Below are 17,096 nucleotides of genomic sequence, written 5' to 3'. Positions count from 1 at the left end.
TAATATATTTGGATAATGATTATTAGGATTTTTAATTTGTAGTTTATCTAAATGGTGACATCATCAAAAGTCAATTTGATGAAATCGAACGATGTGATTAATTAATTAGTCATTAGTTCAACTGTCTTATAGTATATATTAAGATAAGATAGATATATTAACATGACCTCTGTAATTATTAAACTACTTTTCTTTTAAATAAGTTTTTTTATTTGAAATAGTTGTTATAATTTTTTTTTTTTTAAAGGGTAAATTTCTACTTAAAATGCATGTAAAAAGCAAATTTGTTACTCATTTTTTTAAGAGCAAATTTGTTACTCAAAATACATATAAAGGGCATATTTGTCACTCATTATATTATAAAACTTAATTTGCCGAGAAAAATGATACTTAGGTGAAATTTTTATCAGTCCTATCGAGTTTTAACTACCTTAACTTTGGAATATTTGTTCTTAAATGATATTTTTATTTGTTAAAATAAACATACATGTTTCATAAATTTTAGCTTTTGGTCATCTAACCGTCTTTAACCTAGATTATTTAATGATAAGAAAGTTACTAAGATAATATGTAGGGATTAAAAAAACCCATTAACTATAATTTTTAGGCAATTAACCTATACAATTACCCGTAGGATAATAATCATCATCGTTATAGATTGATAGTATAGATAAACAACGTGGAACTGGAATGTAGGAATGATGTTAGGCTGTTACTCTGTTAGCAACAACCTGTATAATTACTTAAAGGCTTATAGCACACAGTAAAGATAACTTCAGTAAATCTTATACATTGAAAAACATGAAAATAAAGTTTCAGAATCTTCGTTTTGTTTATAAATAAAGTAAGATAACTAGCTTTGCTTATTAATTCAACACTCAAGAATTTTATGTTAATATAATGACAATTTTTTTTTAACGGCAAAATATATTAAAATAAGGAGGCATCTAGCAAATCACTAGATGTCCAAAAGTAAATACAAGGTACATAAACAAATGCAAAGCGAAGCCTTAATCTAGGAACAATACAATCAACACGAACGTAGGTTCTTCTCGTAGTTTGAACAGCAAGAGATGGAAAACGGATGAAAAAAAACTCATATTAAACTAGCATTGTACCCGCGCAATGCGGCGGCGGTGACGGCGACGGTGGTTTAGTGGTGTTGGTGATGGGTGGTGATCAATGACATCGACAATTGGTGTCGATTGATCTAACCGTGTAAGTTGATACAATGATGATAGTGATATTTTAGAAGATAAAGGTTTAAAGTGTAAATTCATTCATTAAAGGTAATTTTGGTAATATCTAAAAACCCTTTCCATAAGGGTTGTTTATTAAGGGCAATCTAGTAATTTTCCATCTAACTATTTTCTAACTCTTTCCTAAAATAGGGGGTAAATAATCATTATAAAGGAGTAATAGATACGAGGACACACTCCTTTAGCAGACTAGGAGTGGATTAAGCATCCAATCCAACCAACGAAACCGTTTCTTTTTGCATCTATTGGAGAACCAAAAGTATGAGTGAGCAACGATAAGATCAAATAATATATAATGACAATTTTTAGACCTTATTATCAGTACACATCCATTTCCAAGAATCTACACTAGTGTAGTAGTGTACTATGTACAAAAAGAATAGCTAATAATTCCTACATAAATGGTATAGCAACATTCTATAATTGCATTGGCCGTTTACCATAAGGATCTGATACTGAACTCGAACCACGGCGTCTACGGTGAGAATCAGAAGCTGAACTTACATGGGGTGCGGATGTATGAGGGGTACCTGTGGCTGTTGCAGTAGCTGTGGTGGTATTAGAGGTGAAGGTGGACCTAGATTGAGAGTTGGACCCAAGAGACATCCCGTCTGAAGAAGAAGATGTAGCAGTCCTGTGCGACCTTCTGTGTCTTGAGCCAAGGTACCCAGGTTGAGTTGGTTCTTCAAGCGTGCCTGACTTTCTGGATAGCATCAGCACCACACGACCCATGGTAGGCCGCAAATGATGATCAAATTGTGTGCATAACAATCCAATCTTTATGCAGGTAGCTACTTGATCAGGGTCAGCTGTAGAGGCCAATGTTGGTGCCAAAATTTCAAGCCCTTTGCCCTTCTTGTAAAGCTTGTACGCCTATAAAGATATTCGCTTATTATTTCCTTCCAAAAAATATGGATAAATGAAGGTGGAACCAACCACCAGTAAAGTTCTTACCCAATCAAGAAGGTTTTGGCACTGGGGATCGAGGTTAAAACTAAAGTTCTTTTGACCACTGATAAGCTCTAGAACCACCACACCATAGCTATATACATCTGCCTTGACTGAGAGATTACCATGCATGACGTACTCAGGTGCCATATATCCACTGTATAGAAAAGGGAGAACATGTATATTGTTTTATGAACTTTGTCTAAACTTAAGAGGCCAAAAGGACATACTTAAATTTAAAGGTTTCCTACATTGTAAACAGTGGCGAAGCCAGGATTTTGTTTCAGAGTGGGCCAAAGTGTCATGTAAACAATAAGTACCAATCGCTTAGCAAATCTCTAATTATTCTTATAGGATGTCAACACAGTCCAAAAAGTAGTAAACGATGCAAGTCTATATTAAGAACTTGGCCAAAACTATATTAGGATAGACCATAATCTAAAAATATGAAAAACAAGTAGCATAACATTATACTAATATTATATTATCCTTAATTTTTTTCAAGATAGGTTGTCGCCAAGCTTATTCCGACATAGATCCACAGATCCTTCTATGAGAATATCACAAAGTAAAAACATAATATCATAATGATAAAGCATTGAACTTGAGTATATATTGCATTTTTATTTTAGCTCTTGATGTTTTAAATACTTTAAAGTCATGTATATATGAAAAAAATTTATATAAGCAAAATAAAAGAACTTAATATATTATGATTTTAATCGTATGTATTGGTTATGAACAGTAAACTATATCTTGTAATGTGATTTGGCTTTTGGTAATATAATCTTTTATAGGGGTTGGGTATTGTAAAACAAGTATTAAAGTAAAACAAATAAGACAAAATCTTGACCCTTAGATCATGTTTAAATTGATGCACGAAGAGTCACGAAGCAATTGATGCACAATGATTTTCATGATGCCCGGTGATTTTCAATGAATATAAACCTATTGATGCACGAAGAGTCATAAAGCAATTGATGCACGGTGATTTTCAATGAATAGAAACCTATTGTTTTATTTGTTTTACTTTAATACTTGTTTTATTTTACCTAAAGCCATCTTTTCTAATATAATCTTAAAAAAAAAAATGATGTTTTAGAAAAGATTTTAATTATCCAAATAGAAAAGAAGTAGAGCTTAGAATTTGGGCCATGCTTGTTTTGCCTCTCTCGTGCAAGCAAATTCTTCTATAATGTAATCACTTACTTGCTTATAGGACGGGCCAAATACAATATATGTCAAAATTTTATCAAATTATAAGTATGATTTTGAGCACCATGAGTAGGCTTGGGATGGGCCTTGGACCAGCCTATTACTAAGGTGGCTTCGCCACTGATTGTAAATTTCAAAATGCAAATTTACGAGTATGTAATCTAAAAGGATTAGCTATGATGATCTTTTTGAGAAAACTTACTTGGTACCCGCTACACGAGTATGCACATGAGTTTGGTCTTCGGGATAGAGCTTGGCCATGCCAAAATCAGCAATCTTAGGTACCCATTTTTCGTCTAACAAAATGTTGCTAGCTTTTATATCTCTATGAATGATGCAATCGTGTGCATCCTCGTGAAGATAAAGCAAACCTCGTGCTACACCAGCAATTATATCATATCTACGCTTCCAATCCAATACATCACACATCGTAGATTCTACATCAAAAAATCCTCACCATCATCAATAAGTAATACGTTTTAGGTTCTTACAATGAGTAAAAGAAAAAACGTGGAATTGCAAAGAACACCGCTGCAAGGGAGAAAGATTTACGATCATGATATTAAAGTTAGGCATGTTTGGATGTGTATAAAACTGATTATGTGACAATGTGACATTAAATAATAAAATTCAGATAATCAACACTTAGGAATGAGCTTCAGAGAAGAGTGTTTGGGATATGTTCTACTTCCGTCATAATTAGATAATGAATTGTTTCAGTCTGTGACAAATTCTGATTATTTATAATACTAAATCATAAAGTTGCCAAAAACACAATTATTAAACAAAATTAGAAACGGACTGTGAAGTGGAAATAAAAGTCTCATATATTAAATAACAGATATATTAGTAAGAATAGCCAGTTTTGTTGCAGAGGGTATGAGACTGATTATCCAGAAGACCAGAACTGATTATTTGACTATTAAAAAGAATCAAATGAAGCAAAATCTGTTTATATAAAGATTCATTATAATCAGTTCCAAAACACAGATCCAAACATCTCCTAAGATAGGGAAAATATAACTTACTGAACAGAAGCTTGTCTAAGCTCTCATTAGCTATATATTCATATACCAAAAGCTTCTCTGGGGACACACAATACCCTAACAAGCTCACAACGTTACGATGTTGTACATGAGCCAATAGTTTGGCCTCATTTACAAACTCCCTTTTCCCTTGGTTTGAGGTTTGTGCCAACTTCTTCACGGCAACATCTTCCCCAGTATCCAACTTTCCCTGCGTAGGCAAACACCCAACGCGTTATAATAAACAGGGGTACATCTCCATGAAACTTCCAGTTTTTCTAGATAAAATGATAAAGGAGTAACATATGGAATGCCAAGAGATACCCATGCCACTGTTCTTACTTTTAACCATTTTTTCTTGATCCTTTAATATGATTAGCAATGTGAACAATCATGCCTGGTTACTAGAATATTAACATGCTTTTCAAACAAGGAAGGAAACATATGAATCTGCCGAAAGCACCACAATGGTTGAAATTAGCGGGGAAAACTTAATTGCCAATTAAAGTGTTATGTTAGTTTTTGGTTTCTGCATGTTTCAAGGACATTTGAATCAGTTAGCACTGAAATGTTGCTCACAATTGGTTCAAATGCTAATAACTCTTTTTCCATTATCAGTAGCAGCAGTGGACGAATCGAGACAAGAAAAATACAGGTAGGAATCTGCTTATCTACTTGCACCTCACATGGCATTTCCACGATTAAATAATATTTCATTCTCAATCAAATTGTCCTTATTCTGTTTAGTTGATCTATATATAAGCCATTACACTCGCCTTAAATCTCTGAATTCCATTAAAACTTATAAATATAATTCCTTGAGTAAGCTTAAAACAGAATAGGAACACCACATTTGACATATACCATAGCGACAAACACACACTAATTTATTTATTTTTTGAACGGCAAGACAAACACACACTAATTTACTCAGCTTTGCACATGCATCATTTGGCAACAAAAATGCCAATTGAAACGCTTCATATAATAATCTTTGTTTTTAAAGTTGAAATATCATATAAAAGTTTTCGACCTTTTTTCTAACTTTCCACTTGAGGTACTAATTATTTTATTGCTAATTAAGGCACTCAGCCTGTTTTGACACTCCAAAAAGACTTTTCGACTTGCTGGGCAGGTAGGCAGTCACCACCGTTGTATCGCCATAGATCCTAATCTCACCACCACCACCATCTTGTTCGGCTTAAAAACTCAATTAAACCAGAATACTACTGGATCTATTCAACTGTTGACGCACCCACCATTGTAATCTTCGGTGATTTCATACTTTTGCAGATTCAGACCAATTACCTGTGAATTACACATCACCGCCAATGTCCATCTGATCAAATCATGCTGAAGGCCACATTGTCCTATACGAGGCCTGACAGTCTTGTGGGTAGGTGGTGACTTGCTCAAAAGGTTAAAAGTCAAACAGGTTGAATACTTGAAACAAGTGGACTACTTAAATTAACAGCAATTCTGGAAATCTGGAAAAGTTTAGGAACTATTTTTATGTAATTCACTAATTTGTCTAAGTTCTTGGAAAACCGCTAATAGTCAAACATTTAAGCTAAGAGATACGTGGAACAAGTGAACAACTAATGACAACAAACACAAACAAGCAAGACTTCTCATTATATTCAAATAAGGCAAACAGTCTCAGAACACAATTATCAAGTTTTTTCATATCAACATTTCCAATTCTCCCCCTAATTCTGCATTCTTTTACATAATGGTACACTAAAAACAGTTCCTTTACAGCAATATTCACAAGTATCAATAGTGAAACAAGAAACAAAAAAAGAGTTTTAAGATAGATATAAAACCTTGAAAACAGGGCCAAAACCCCCTTGACCAAGCTTATTATCAGGATGAAAATTTCTTGTTGCAGAAACTAAAGTTTCATAAGTAAAAACCTTCTGTTCTTGAGCAGTAATCTTTCCCAAATCTTCTTCTTGACTTTCTGGCCACAAATTCAACAAACCCATTAATAAAGACACAATTTTTATAGCAAACTCAAAGTAGTTCATTATCAAAATTTAAATCAAGGGTTAAAATACTCTTTCGGGTGCACGTAGCTCCATCCAATTATCAAACAAAACATAAAAAAAAAAAATATTAGTATTAAAAAAAAAAAAACACACACACACACACATAAAAATGCAATCTTGTATGAAGCCTTAAAAAAAGAAGTAAATAAAAATGTTTATATACCTTTACTTGAGCTGAAATTGAATGGGTTTTTGATGCTTTTAAAGAAGTTCTTGGATTTGTTCATGCTGTTTTGCTAAGTTGATGAGGAATCCATGAATGAACAAACAAAATACATTGAATAAAGTACTCGTATTGTTTATCCAAAGAAGTTACTTTTTGGGGTTTTATTGTGTTTATGGTCAACAAGGCGCGTTTATACTGTTGCAAGAATTGACGTGACTGTAATTGAAAATTAATAATGAACGAAAAATGTGTACTTGACATTTTTTTCTCTTTCAAAAAGTACTTCTTCTTGACATTTGGTTATTATAAAAATATTACGAGTAATAGCTTGATTAGAACATATACTAATTTGATAAGGAAAAAAATAATTTTTGGAAATAATGAAATCTTTCGAAGAAATTATAATTTGATAGAAATAGAATTTAACGAAATGTTTTTCATTTTTTGAAGATTTAAGTGGTGGAGGGTATGACATTTCTTCCCCCAACCATAAGGAATGAAAATTCCATCAAATGAGATAATGTTTACATTTCAACGGAATGAGATTTCTTCATCTTTAAACAACCAAACGCACTAAAAAATTAAATTCAATTTCAATTCCAGAATCTGCGAACCAAACGAGACCTAAGATTTCATTCACCCGTGTTTTTCAACAAAATAAAAAACACTCATTATTATGATATTCACGATTTGGCTTTAACCCATTTAAACTATCAACCAAACAAATTTATTTATATATGAATATATTAAGTTATACATAATTTTATACGAGTATGTTTTAACAATAATTTTTTTGTCGTATGAACTTTTATTATATTTTCACATGTGAATGAATTGTTCATATGCGATTTAATACATAATTTAAAAATTAGCATAGTTTTTTAAAGAAAATATTCTTAATAAATCTATCTCTATACTATCTTATAAAGCATTTTGTTTTTTTTTTTTAAATATCAAAAGATGATTTGAACTATCTATATTACCCCCTTCTTTATTCACTAGTTTAAACATCTTTACTTAATATACCTATAATACCCTTAAATCTCAAACACTCATTTTTCTTTTTTCTCCTCAAATTTCAACCAATAATTTTTTTTCTATCTCCTCTATAGATCATTTTATTACTTTAATTCATTCAAAATATTTTATCTCAAAAATCGTATATCGAGAAATTATAAAAACTGTGTGGGTGTTCTTAAAATTTCATGCTCTTTCATTAGAGATGTCATTCGATATACTTTTGACGAATTTTTAAATCCGATGACGGATCCCATACTGCTAAGGCATTTGACTATCACATTGTATGACTTATCACCTCCTATAACCTATCACCTCACTATCTCACCGCTGCAACGCACGGATACTTTTTCTGGTATGAAATTAAACATTCGTGTATTGAGTCATATTATCACATTTCTTGCATTTCAAATAAACAGGAAACTTTAGGTTCTTCTCAAAATTCCTCACTCCAATAACTATATTATAATCATTTATTGGTCAAGGTTTTCTTTGATAGAAAAAGTAAACAATTAGCTTTTATATATAAGAGAACTAGTAAAAGGTCATAACTAAATTTGTATTTAAAGTTGGAAGAATTTTTCAAATGATTAGATATAATGTTTTAATAATTGTGTCGTATTAAAATTTAGGTATCATATTCTTCAATTCAGATTCATATACTGAAAGAGTAGTATGCAAAAATGGACCAATTGTATATCTAAATGTGACAAAAGGAATTAAAAAGAAAGAGAGAAATTTGTTTTAACTAAGTAATTAAACATATACGAGTATTATTTTTTTGACAAAAGTTAATACTAGACTGTACGTTCGTTTAGGTAATCTTTAATCTGAAAAATACTCAAATAAAATGTTTACACTATGTTGAAAGAGATTTTGAAAATGTTAAAGCTTAGAATTGAAGGTATGTATTAGACACTTGCTCGGCACGGAGTTTCGTCAATTTTCAACGCATTAGCGACTTGATTTGATTTGAAAATTATTCGTAGTGCTCTATGTAGAATTTGAAGCTTGTTGAAGCACAGTCACTTTGAAGTATTTTTATGGTAATTTTCCTACTATGGAAGTAAGGAATCATTGTGACAAGCCCCTCTTGCAAATTACGGTTCCTACTATATATATTCGTACAGCTAAATACACTTCCTACTACTCGTATTATCTACTGATTATTATTGTTTTTAGGTTGTTCATGATGCATTCACTACGGGCCTCGCTCAGAGGTACTTTTTGTTGTATTACCTTGGCTTACGGATGATGCACTCCCCAAAAGTATAAACGTTTGTATGTTTATCTATCGGGTTTTTTTAATGGCCACGTACTTAGTAATCTTAGCTTATCGATGACCTTGATTATCTGTATGAGACTATTTAGGACTTTAGCAACTTATATTTCTTCTAGAAGCTAGTTATAGACCTTTTTCTCCATCCAACTTTAAACCCCTTAAAGAGCATTATCTGTATCTCTAAGGCCGGTTCTTATAGGACGTCTTTCAATTCCCCGTGTTCGATGCCAAGGAGGGGGAAGACGTTATTAGCATGAGGTGCGTCTTCGGCAGCGTCTAAGGGTTTTTTTTTTCTAAATTCTAACTTTAGACGTGCGTCTGAAGTGTTTGTGATGGGAAGAATAGGGTTTATAAGGAAATGGGTGTTATATGAGAGAGAAAAGATGATGAATAGTGAAAAAATAAGGGAATAAGTGGGTTCCTATAAGGAAAGACTTAATATGACTTGATTATCTAGAGCAGAAATGCGCTATTGCATTATGTGTAATGTCATTTTTGATTTATTGATCCTTAAAATAAGAATATCAAGGGCGGTAAGGCTCACTCTTTGCGTAGTATTGATTTACCTCATTTACACCTTACATCCTATAATATTTATTAACTTTAATTTAACTTTAAAAATATGGGAAATGCTAAATAGAGCCCTTACCGTGCATAAAACAACATGTGTCTTCCATATTAAAAGCTCACCCCCTGATTTTTATGGTAAATGTACAAAAAATTTATGCACCTTAAACACAGCCCTAAGAGCTGAAACCCCTAAAAATATTATATTTCTGTTTTAAAATCATTGTATTATCAGTATTCTTCATATTTGTAACTATGTTTATCAATTTTCGTACTCTGTGGGTTTTTTTTTTTGCTTTATTATCATTCTTTTAAAATGAAATTTTGAAGGAGGATCTAAGCATAAACTGAAAAAGAGAAGTCGAAGAAATCGCATCTATTCCACATAAATTTCTCCAATCTAGAAGTAGCTTTATATAATTCTCTAATTTAATTGCTTAATTGATAAAAAAAAATTGTAAACAGATATTGATTTGCTTTTGATTTCCAGATGTGATTGGTCATGCTGACAATTACCAATTGATACCCTTTTGACAGTCATATAACAAAACATATAGGATTTTTTTTTTTCATTGTTGGTGATATATTTACCATGTTATAATCCATCTTTTTAATTTATTGTTTCATGTTTTAGTTAAATCGTTTTTCTATTTTTGTTTGCTAAACCATAATTATAAGAAAAATGCAAAGGCGAAAAAATGACATGGTTGTATTAATCAACACAAAACACTTTATTAGTTATAAATCTCTAATCTGCATTATTTTTTCCTATATTTATTTACTACTCACGTTGTCCCATTAAAAGTATCTTATTTTGAATATTTAAACTTTTTATTTTTAAGTTTTGATCTTAAATATATATTTTGTTTCTCAATATACTTTTTCATTGATGTATGACTAAAAACAATTGTTGTAGTCGGTAGAAATGATAAAATGTTTTTCATATTATTAACATTAACAATATGGATATTTATTCTGGATTATACTGATGACATAAATTCTAATAAATCCAACATTTTTTACCAAATATAGACATGGTTTCATTTTTATTAACTCAACAACCACAGGATGCAACATACGTTGTTGGCTGTTTCACCCCGCCAGTTTGTTTCATCACCGTGATAAAACTACCAACCACGTCTATTTCATTATCTATTAGTTTTTTTATTTAAAAAAACACAAGACCACGTTTGTATTTGGTGAAGAAGGTTAGTTTAATAAGATTCATGTCATCAGTATAATATATACCTTATATCCATATTATAAATTTAAATAATAATAAAAAGTTTTGGTCAATCATGTATAATGCACACCTAGTATCCATATTATTAATTTAGTTAATGGCTATAACATGCGCGTTTGTTCAAGTATGTATAAAATTTACAAGTTTATGGGTGATACGCATTAATATGAAGAGTAAATTAGGCAACCATGTAGAAAAGGAAAAAAATATATTTAACATGTAAGTTGCCACGTCACGACCAACTAAGCTGCCACGTCAGCTCAATAAAGTGTAATCTGCTATAGCAGGTCGTTTTAGTCAACCATGTACAAAATTTACAAGTCTGTGGGTGATAAACATCAATATTTTAGTTTATTGGGCAACCATATACAAAAGAAAAAATACATCGATCTTCCAATGATTAATCCTTAATAATGACGATAGACTAGATATATATAAGAGTTGAACGAGGGTCGAATCTAATAACCTGTTGCTGCTCGATCGGAACAAAAGGCTAAGAAAACCCTTCGACTTTTGTTGTCTCTACGTACCGACTCCAACCTTTATGATATATATCGATTGATAAATGATAACATTATATTGTAATATGAATTGTATTTAACATTATTGAAAGAACAATGACTTTATAGTTTATATAGCCAATGTATACCGTTAATAAAGAAATAATACTAAATATTGAATAAGGAAAAAAGAAACTACTGAATATGAGATGCCATGACTATGATTTAATTTGAATATCTAATATATCTACCAATAAACTAAAACATGAAATATTTTTGAAACGACATGTGGCGTATCATTTTAATTTATTTATTCTATTAAATTAGTTATTTTAATTGTATATAAATTCAATTTTCTTATTAGACTTAGAATTAAATTCTAACTCTTAGTTTATAAACACAAAATGCATTATAATCTTATTTGATTAATCGTTTCGTCATTAATAAAATTGTCTTGAGTTTATGATCCGAAATCACAAGCTATTTTTCGTCATCCTCTATGCTTACAAATTTCGATTTTGATGTGATTTTAAAAATTTAAGGTAAATTCAAAACTTAATTAAACATATATTATATTTATCATTACTATTTATTATAACTTAGTTTCGATCATTAGTTTACTTTAAGCATAATTTGTTTCATCTTCACAAATCATGTATGAAGTATATTCGAATTTCTTTATGACACAATATATAGCTACCGTACATCGTACGGGTATTAGGACTAGTTAGGTAATATTTCTTAATATTACGAATTTAAAATCTAAAACACTAGTTTTAACAGATTTATCATTGAAGCAATATCTTTTAATTTACATATACAAGTATCTCTTTAGCTTAATTAGTTCAAATTTATAACCAGTTTAATTACCTACATATATATAGTTTGAACTCAATTAGCTAGGTTTATATATAATAATTGCATGTACATAATACTAGTAACGTACGTCAAGAGAAATATAATTAATTACATTATGATTCAAATCGATCGACTACATGTGAAATTAGCTAGTCGATCAAAAACGAACAGTACTAGTCAACTAACGAAAAACATAGATAATAGGCCTGCCAATTCAATTAACGACGCTTCTAGTTAATATATATTCCACAAATTTATTACATCGATCGATCATATATATATGTGTATGTATATCGATCTAGAAATTATTTAATGGGCGGGCGGTGGCAACTTTTAAACTAAGTGATCTATTATTAAACCATGACTTCCAACTACCAAAGCTCTTCTTCGTTATCTTTGACACGTCATCTGAATGCCTACTGTCACGTTTCTTGGATAACATGAAGTTCCTCACTCCAAACGATCCTATCATCTCCCATGGACTCAAAGCTGCATTTATAATTAATATACATTGCATGCATGCATGCATGCATCAATTAATATATTTGATCAAACCGATCGATATATATATATATATCTAACTATAAATTAAACTTGCCTTTACACATTTTTATTACATTATATATTCATATTTAATACAAAATTTATTTATGAATACTTAATAAATTTTTAAGGGCATATATATTAATTACGATGTACGGTTTAATTATGTCTTAATTATATTTACACATATATATATATATATATTTGTGAATAATGTACCTTCAGTTCCTGCAATGGGAGTATAAAGAAAGAAGTCATTAAGGTTAGTTCCAAGAACAGGAAGACGGCCTTCACGGGCATACGACTTTAGCGCGATTTCAATGACGTAAGCCACGACCGCCTTCTCATCAACCACAAACCGGATCGGTCCAGCACTTCCTACTACGTTAATCTTTACTAGAATTTTATTGCCCACAACGACACCTTGCTGCTGCTCCTTTTTCTTCATCTTGAATGGCAACATGTTGTTTTAATTCTTTGAATCTAAAAGCTAACTAATTAATAAAATACTTTAAAAAAACTAACAAGACTATAGAATGATACGTACGTCGTAATTAAAGGTAGTGGAGTTCAGGGATTTCCTGAACTCCTTGCAAAATATGAAATAGTAAGATACAAATAATCTATAGATTTCTAGCATTAACAAATAGGATCTTTAATTGCTTCTTTTTGCAAAAAGAAAAAACTAACAATGGAGATAAAGAGGTTTTTGGGATGGATATGGATATACTCCATATGATGGAAGAATTTAGTGTGTACATATATAAAAATGGTGACTAGAGTAGTGACGAAAATCGCCGAAGTGTACGTACCACGTTTAATAATTTTCCTGGCTTATTTGTCTTAGTTGTCACATCCTCATAGATTTTGGTGAATTGTTTTGTGTGTGAATTCACAGATATTTTTTCTTCTTAGAAACATCTAGTACGTACGTGTATATTGTCACACGTAAATCTCCCTATTTTATTATACGGAAGCCTCTGTTTTCTTATAGTTAAACAACTTCTTATTTTCTTTAATTAGATCTGTTCGGATTACGTGAAAAATTATCTGTGAATATCACTAAGTTAATAGGTTTTTTTAATACATATATATATCGCATCTAGCATCAAAAAAGTATTCGAGGCGTCAACACTCACATTTATTTCTTCGCATTTTTAAAAAGTGTGAAAAAATATATTAATTTGTTCACATTTTAAATTGTATAAAAAAAATTTCACACTTAGAATTGTGAAAAAATTAAAGTAGTCGTACTTTTTTCACAAGTATAAATGTATAAACAAAATATTCACACTTAAAAGTGTGAGAGCTAATTTGTCACACTCAAATTCCTCGCACTTCCTCTTGTGTGAACAATTATAATTTTTACACACACTACAAGAAAAATGTTGATTAGTGACAACTTTGCTTAGTGACGACTAAAATTTGGTCACTAATAGCCCCATTTAATTACCATTAAGAAAAAGTGGTCACTAAATTTGGTCACTAAACAAAATTAGTGGCCAAAAAATAACATTTTTTTGTCTTTAAACAAAATTAGTCACGGACCTTTAGTGACGAAAAGTGACGACTTAAAATTTGGTAACTAATTTATCATAGTGACGAAAATTTGGTCACTAAATAAAATTAGTGACGAAAATTTGGTCATTATGATAAATTGTGACCATATTTTGAGTGGTCACTTTTTGTCACTCTTCGTCACTAAAGGTCTGTGACTAATTTTGTTTAGAAACCAAAAAATGTTATTTTTTGTTTAGTGGCCAAATTTAGTGACCACTTTTTCTTAATGGTAACTAAATGAGGTTATTAGTGACCAAATTTTAGTCGCCACTAACTAAAGTCGTCACTAAAGAACATTTTTCTTGTAGTGACACTTGAAAATGTGAACTTTTTGTTTCTATATATATAATTGTAAAAAGATTTTGATTCTTTAACTTTATTCACATTTTTAAATGTGAGTTCTTTTCACACATTTATAAGTGTTAACAAATTAACAATTTTCTTAACATTTTCAAAAAATATGAAAAAATGAGTGTTAATAAATAACATATTTTTTGTAGTGCGTGTACTGTTAACTAAGACGGAGTAGAACATTTTTGCTAGTGATCTTTGAACTACTTTATCTTGTTTGTTAGAAGAGTAAAAGTGATGACTCAAAGGCCAAAATAACCATACATTTCGTTTTTCTTGACTTGTTTTTGTTTTTTATGTAGCACTATCTATTTCATTTTAGGTGTTTTAGTTTAACTTGCAAAGTCTTTTTATTTAAACTTTGACTATAATTATCTTTTCTTGTGTTATACAATATTTGATATACAATATATGAATGGATCGAGCTTTTGATATATACTTTTGAATAATATAAGTACGTTTTATCAACTATTATAAAGTACATACAAAGATATTTACGGTCAAAATTAGAAGAAAAAGACTTTAAAAGTCAAATTATGACACTTAAAATGGGACGAAAGAAGTAATTTTTTCAATATTTGGGGGTTTTTATGTTTCCGTTTATAAAATAGATTATGAGTTTAAAAATGACGTTTTGAAAAAGTATGTCCCAACATGTTTTCTAATAAAGCGCAGACATTAATTTTGTCAAACATATTGTTTTATTATTTATGTTATACAAACTCAATAATTAGATAATCAACTCAAAATGTAGTCACAAACACTTCCTTGGGTAAGGTTATGCTTAGTCACATCCATCATAACTATTTTCATAGATTGACGGTTTGTGGGGGACTTTGGATGATAAATATTTCTAAATTTTACACTCTCTACATTGTCATTAAATGTATAGTATGCCTAAAAATAAAATACAACGAATTAAGCGGTTGCGCCTTAATTTGTGCAACAATGGTTAGGACAATTTGGACCGAAAGCGAAATCATGTATCTATGTCTAACTCGATGAGTGCTCACTTCTCAAAGAAGTCCTTATGCATATAGGACCGCCTAAATTTTCTATTTGAGAGAATAACATCAATTGTGGATTGGACCATCTAAATTAAAATGGTAGTACTACCCTTATAGGACATATATATGTAAAAGTAAACGACAAAAATAAAGTTGTATACTTGTATTTGTAACTTTTTTGTCTTCAGACTTCGAAAATACTCAAACTAACAGATCCAAATTTATAAATAAAGTTGAAGGTAAAGTTAGATCAATTTTATCCGCTAAATTAAATCCAATCGTTAAGATTAACATTTGATGTATAAATTTTGACCATTAGATTTAATCCAATGATTTAACATGCCTATAAACGAGCAAGGTTATAAGTGGTTAACAACCATGTTTTTGGACAGAAGTGTTCCATCATCATGCTTTGCAAGGCCAAAGATCATTTTCCATCTTAGATAAAATCTAGAAGCAGTCTATCTACACCGTCATGCTAAGGATAAAACTGTTTACATCTTAACCCTCCTCATTAATCGTTGAAATATTGAGACTCAAAATTCGTGAATAAATAACATTTGGTGTTTACTTACTTACTTTTTACTTATATATTATAATATTTATATTAATATTGGGTAGCTTTAAATTAGGGTATATGATTTGTGTTGGGTTAATTGATATTACTAGGTCCATATTAATTTCAAAAACAACCCATTTAGTTAATCGTATAAATTAAGAAGCTGAAACCGAAGCCTAACCCATACACTAGCGCGCGACTAGCTTGAACATCGTACATTACCCACACATCTAAATGGCCGGGTCAAATTGGTGGGAGGTTAAATGCATTGCTGTCTTTTTGGTCTAACTTGGACTAGAGTCTAGCTAATCATAACTCTTAAACTGGATCATGACTCTTAAACTACATGTAAAATGGGCTGAGGTAATCTAGCCGAGTCGTGATAATACGTTATCAAAACCAAAATTCGAAGTTCCATAAAATTAAAATACCAATGGGCGGAGCGCTAGTGATTTCGTATCAAATGGAAATGTACAACGTACAACTAGCTATGACTCGCATGGGCCGTTGACACAACCGTCTAACTGAATCTTTATATATTATATGTTTCTGTATATGTAAAAATGTTGTTTAAACGAATCTTTATAATCTTTACATTTTATTTCAACATATGTAAAAATGTAAAAATGTAAATATGCAATTAAAATGTCTCTTGAAAACGTTAATTAATTTAGTTTTGAGCCAACATCAGTATAATTTAGCTTATTCGAGCTTGACTTACTATACCAAGCTTAATTAGCCTCTACAACTAAGCGGGCAACTTACGAGCCACCACTTCATTTCTTGTAAAGTTCTACATTAATTTATCCACAAACAAAATACCAAACAAACCTTTGAGATGAATTTGGAAGTTTGTTTATAGATATTTTTGTTATTGTATAGATATCACAAATTAAAAATTATGGTGTATATTGAGTTAAAAAAAATCTTATCTTCTCTTATTTT

General features: G+C 30.6%; 2 protein-coding genes across 3 annotated transcripts; both read right to left on the bottom strand.

Annotated features, from left to right (window-relative positions):
• Positions 1-1,521: 1,521 nt before the first annotated feature.
• On the bottom strand, positions 1,522-6,804 carry LOC122611127 (putative receptor-like protein kinase At4g00960). 2 transcript variants are annotated; one of them, XM_043784097.1, is made up of 7 exons: positions 6,662-6,804; positions 6,508-6,525; positions 6,274-6,410; positions 4,451-4,658; positions 3,625-3,859; positions 2,214-2,364; positions 1,522-2,132 (listed from the first exon to the last, which is right to left on the bottom strand). In XM_043784097.1, exons 1-7 carry the CDS (start codon positions 6,723-6,725, stop codon positions 1,677-1,679), a joined length of 1,269 nt encoding a protein of 422 aa, XP_043640032.1. In that variant the 5' UTR covers positions 6,726-6,804; the 3' UTR covers positions 1,522-1,676. The 2 variants fall into 2 exon arrangements, with proteins under 2 accessions (XP_043640032.1, XP_043640033.1); XM_043784098.1 differs by lacking the exon at positions 6,508-6,525.
• Positions 6,805-12,429: 5,625 nt separating this feature from the next.
• Positions 12,430-13,137, bottom strand: LOC122610818 (uncharacterized protein At4g22758-like). The gene is made up of 2 exons (XM_043783773.1): positions 12,894-13,137; positions 12,430-12,620 (listed from the first exon to the last, which is right to left on the bottom strand). Exons 1-2 carry the CDS (start codon positions 13,135-13,137, stop codon positions 12,430-12,432), a joined length of 435 nt encoding a protein of 144 aa, XP_043639708.1.
• Between the last annotated feature and the right edge of the window lie 3,959 nt (positions 13,138-17,096).

Source organism: Erigeron canadensis, chromosome 8 (genome assembly GCF_010389155.1).
Source record: "Erigeron canadensis isolate Cc75 chromosome 8, C_canadensis_v1, whole genome shotgun sequence".
NCBI classification, from domain to species: domain Eukaryota; kingdom Viridiplantae; phylum Streptophyta; class Magnoliopsida; order Asterales; family Asteraceae; genus Erigeron; species Erigeron canadensis.
Note: the sequence above shows the minus strand (reverse complement) of the source record. Positions and strands in the feature narration are given on the sequence as shown.

Coding starts and splice junctions, on each gene's coding strand:
- LOC122610818 (XM_043783773.1), bottom strand. CDS start 13,137: ATGTTGCCATTCAAGATGAAGAAAAAGGAGCAGCAGCAAGGTGTCGTT. Junction 12,621..12,893: donor TCCCATTGCAGGAACTGAAG/GTACATTATTCA, acceptor TTATAAATGCAG/CTTTGAGTCCATGGGAGATG.
- LOC122611127 (XM_043784097.1), bottom strand. CDS start 6,725: ATGAACAAATCCAAGAACTTCTTTAAAAGCATCAAAAACCCATTCAAT. Junction 4,659..6,273: donor GTTTTGGCCCTGTTTTCAAG/GTTTTATATCTA, acceptor TTGCCTACGCAG/GGAAAGTTGGATACTGGGGA. Junction 3,860..4,450: donor CTTAGACAAGCTTCTGTTCA/GTAAGTTATATT, acceptor TTTTTGATGTAG/AATCTACGATGTGTGATGTA.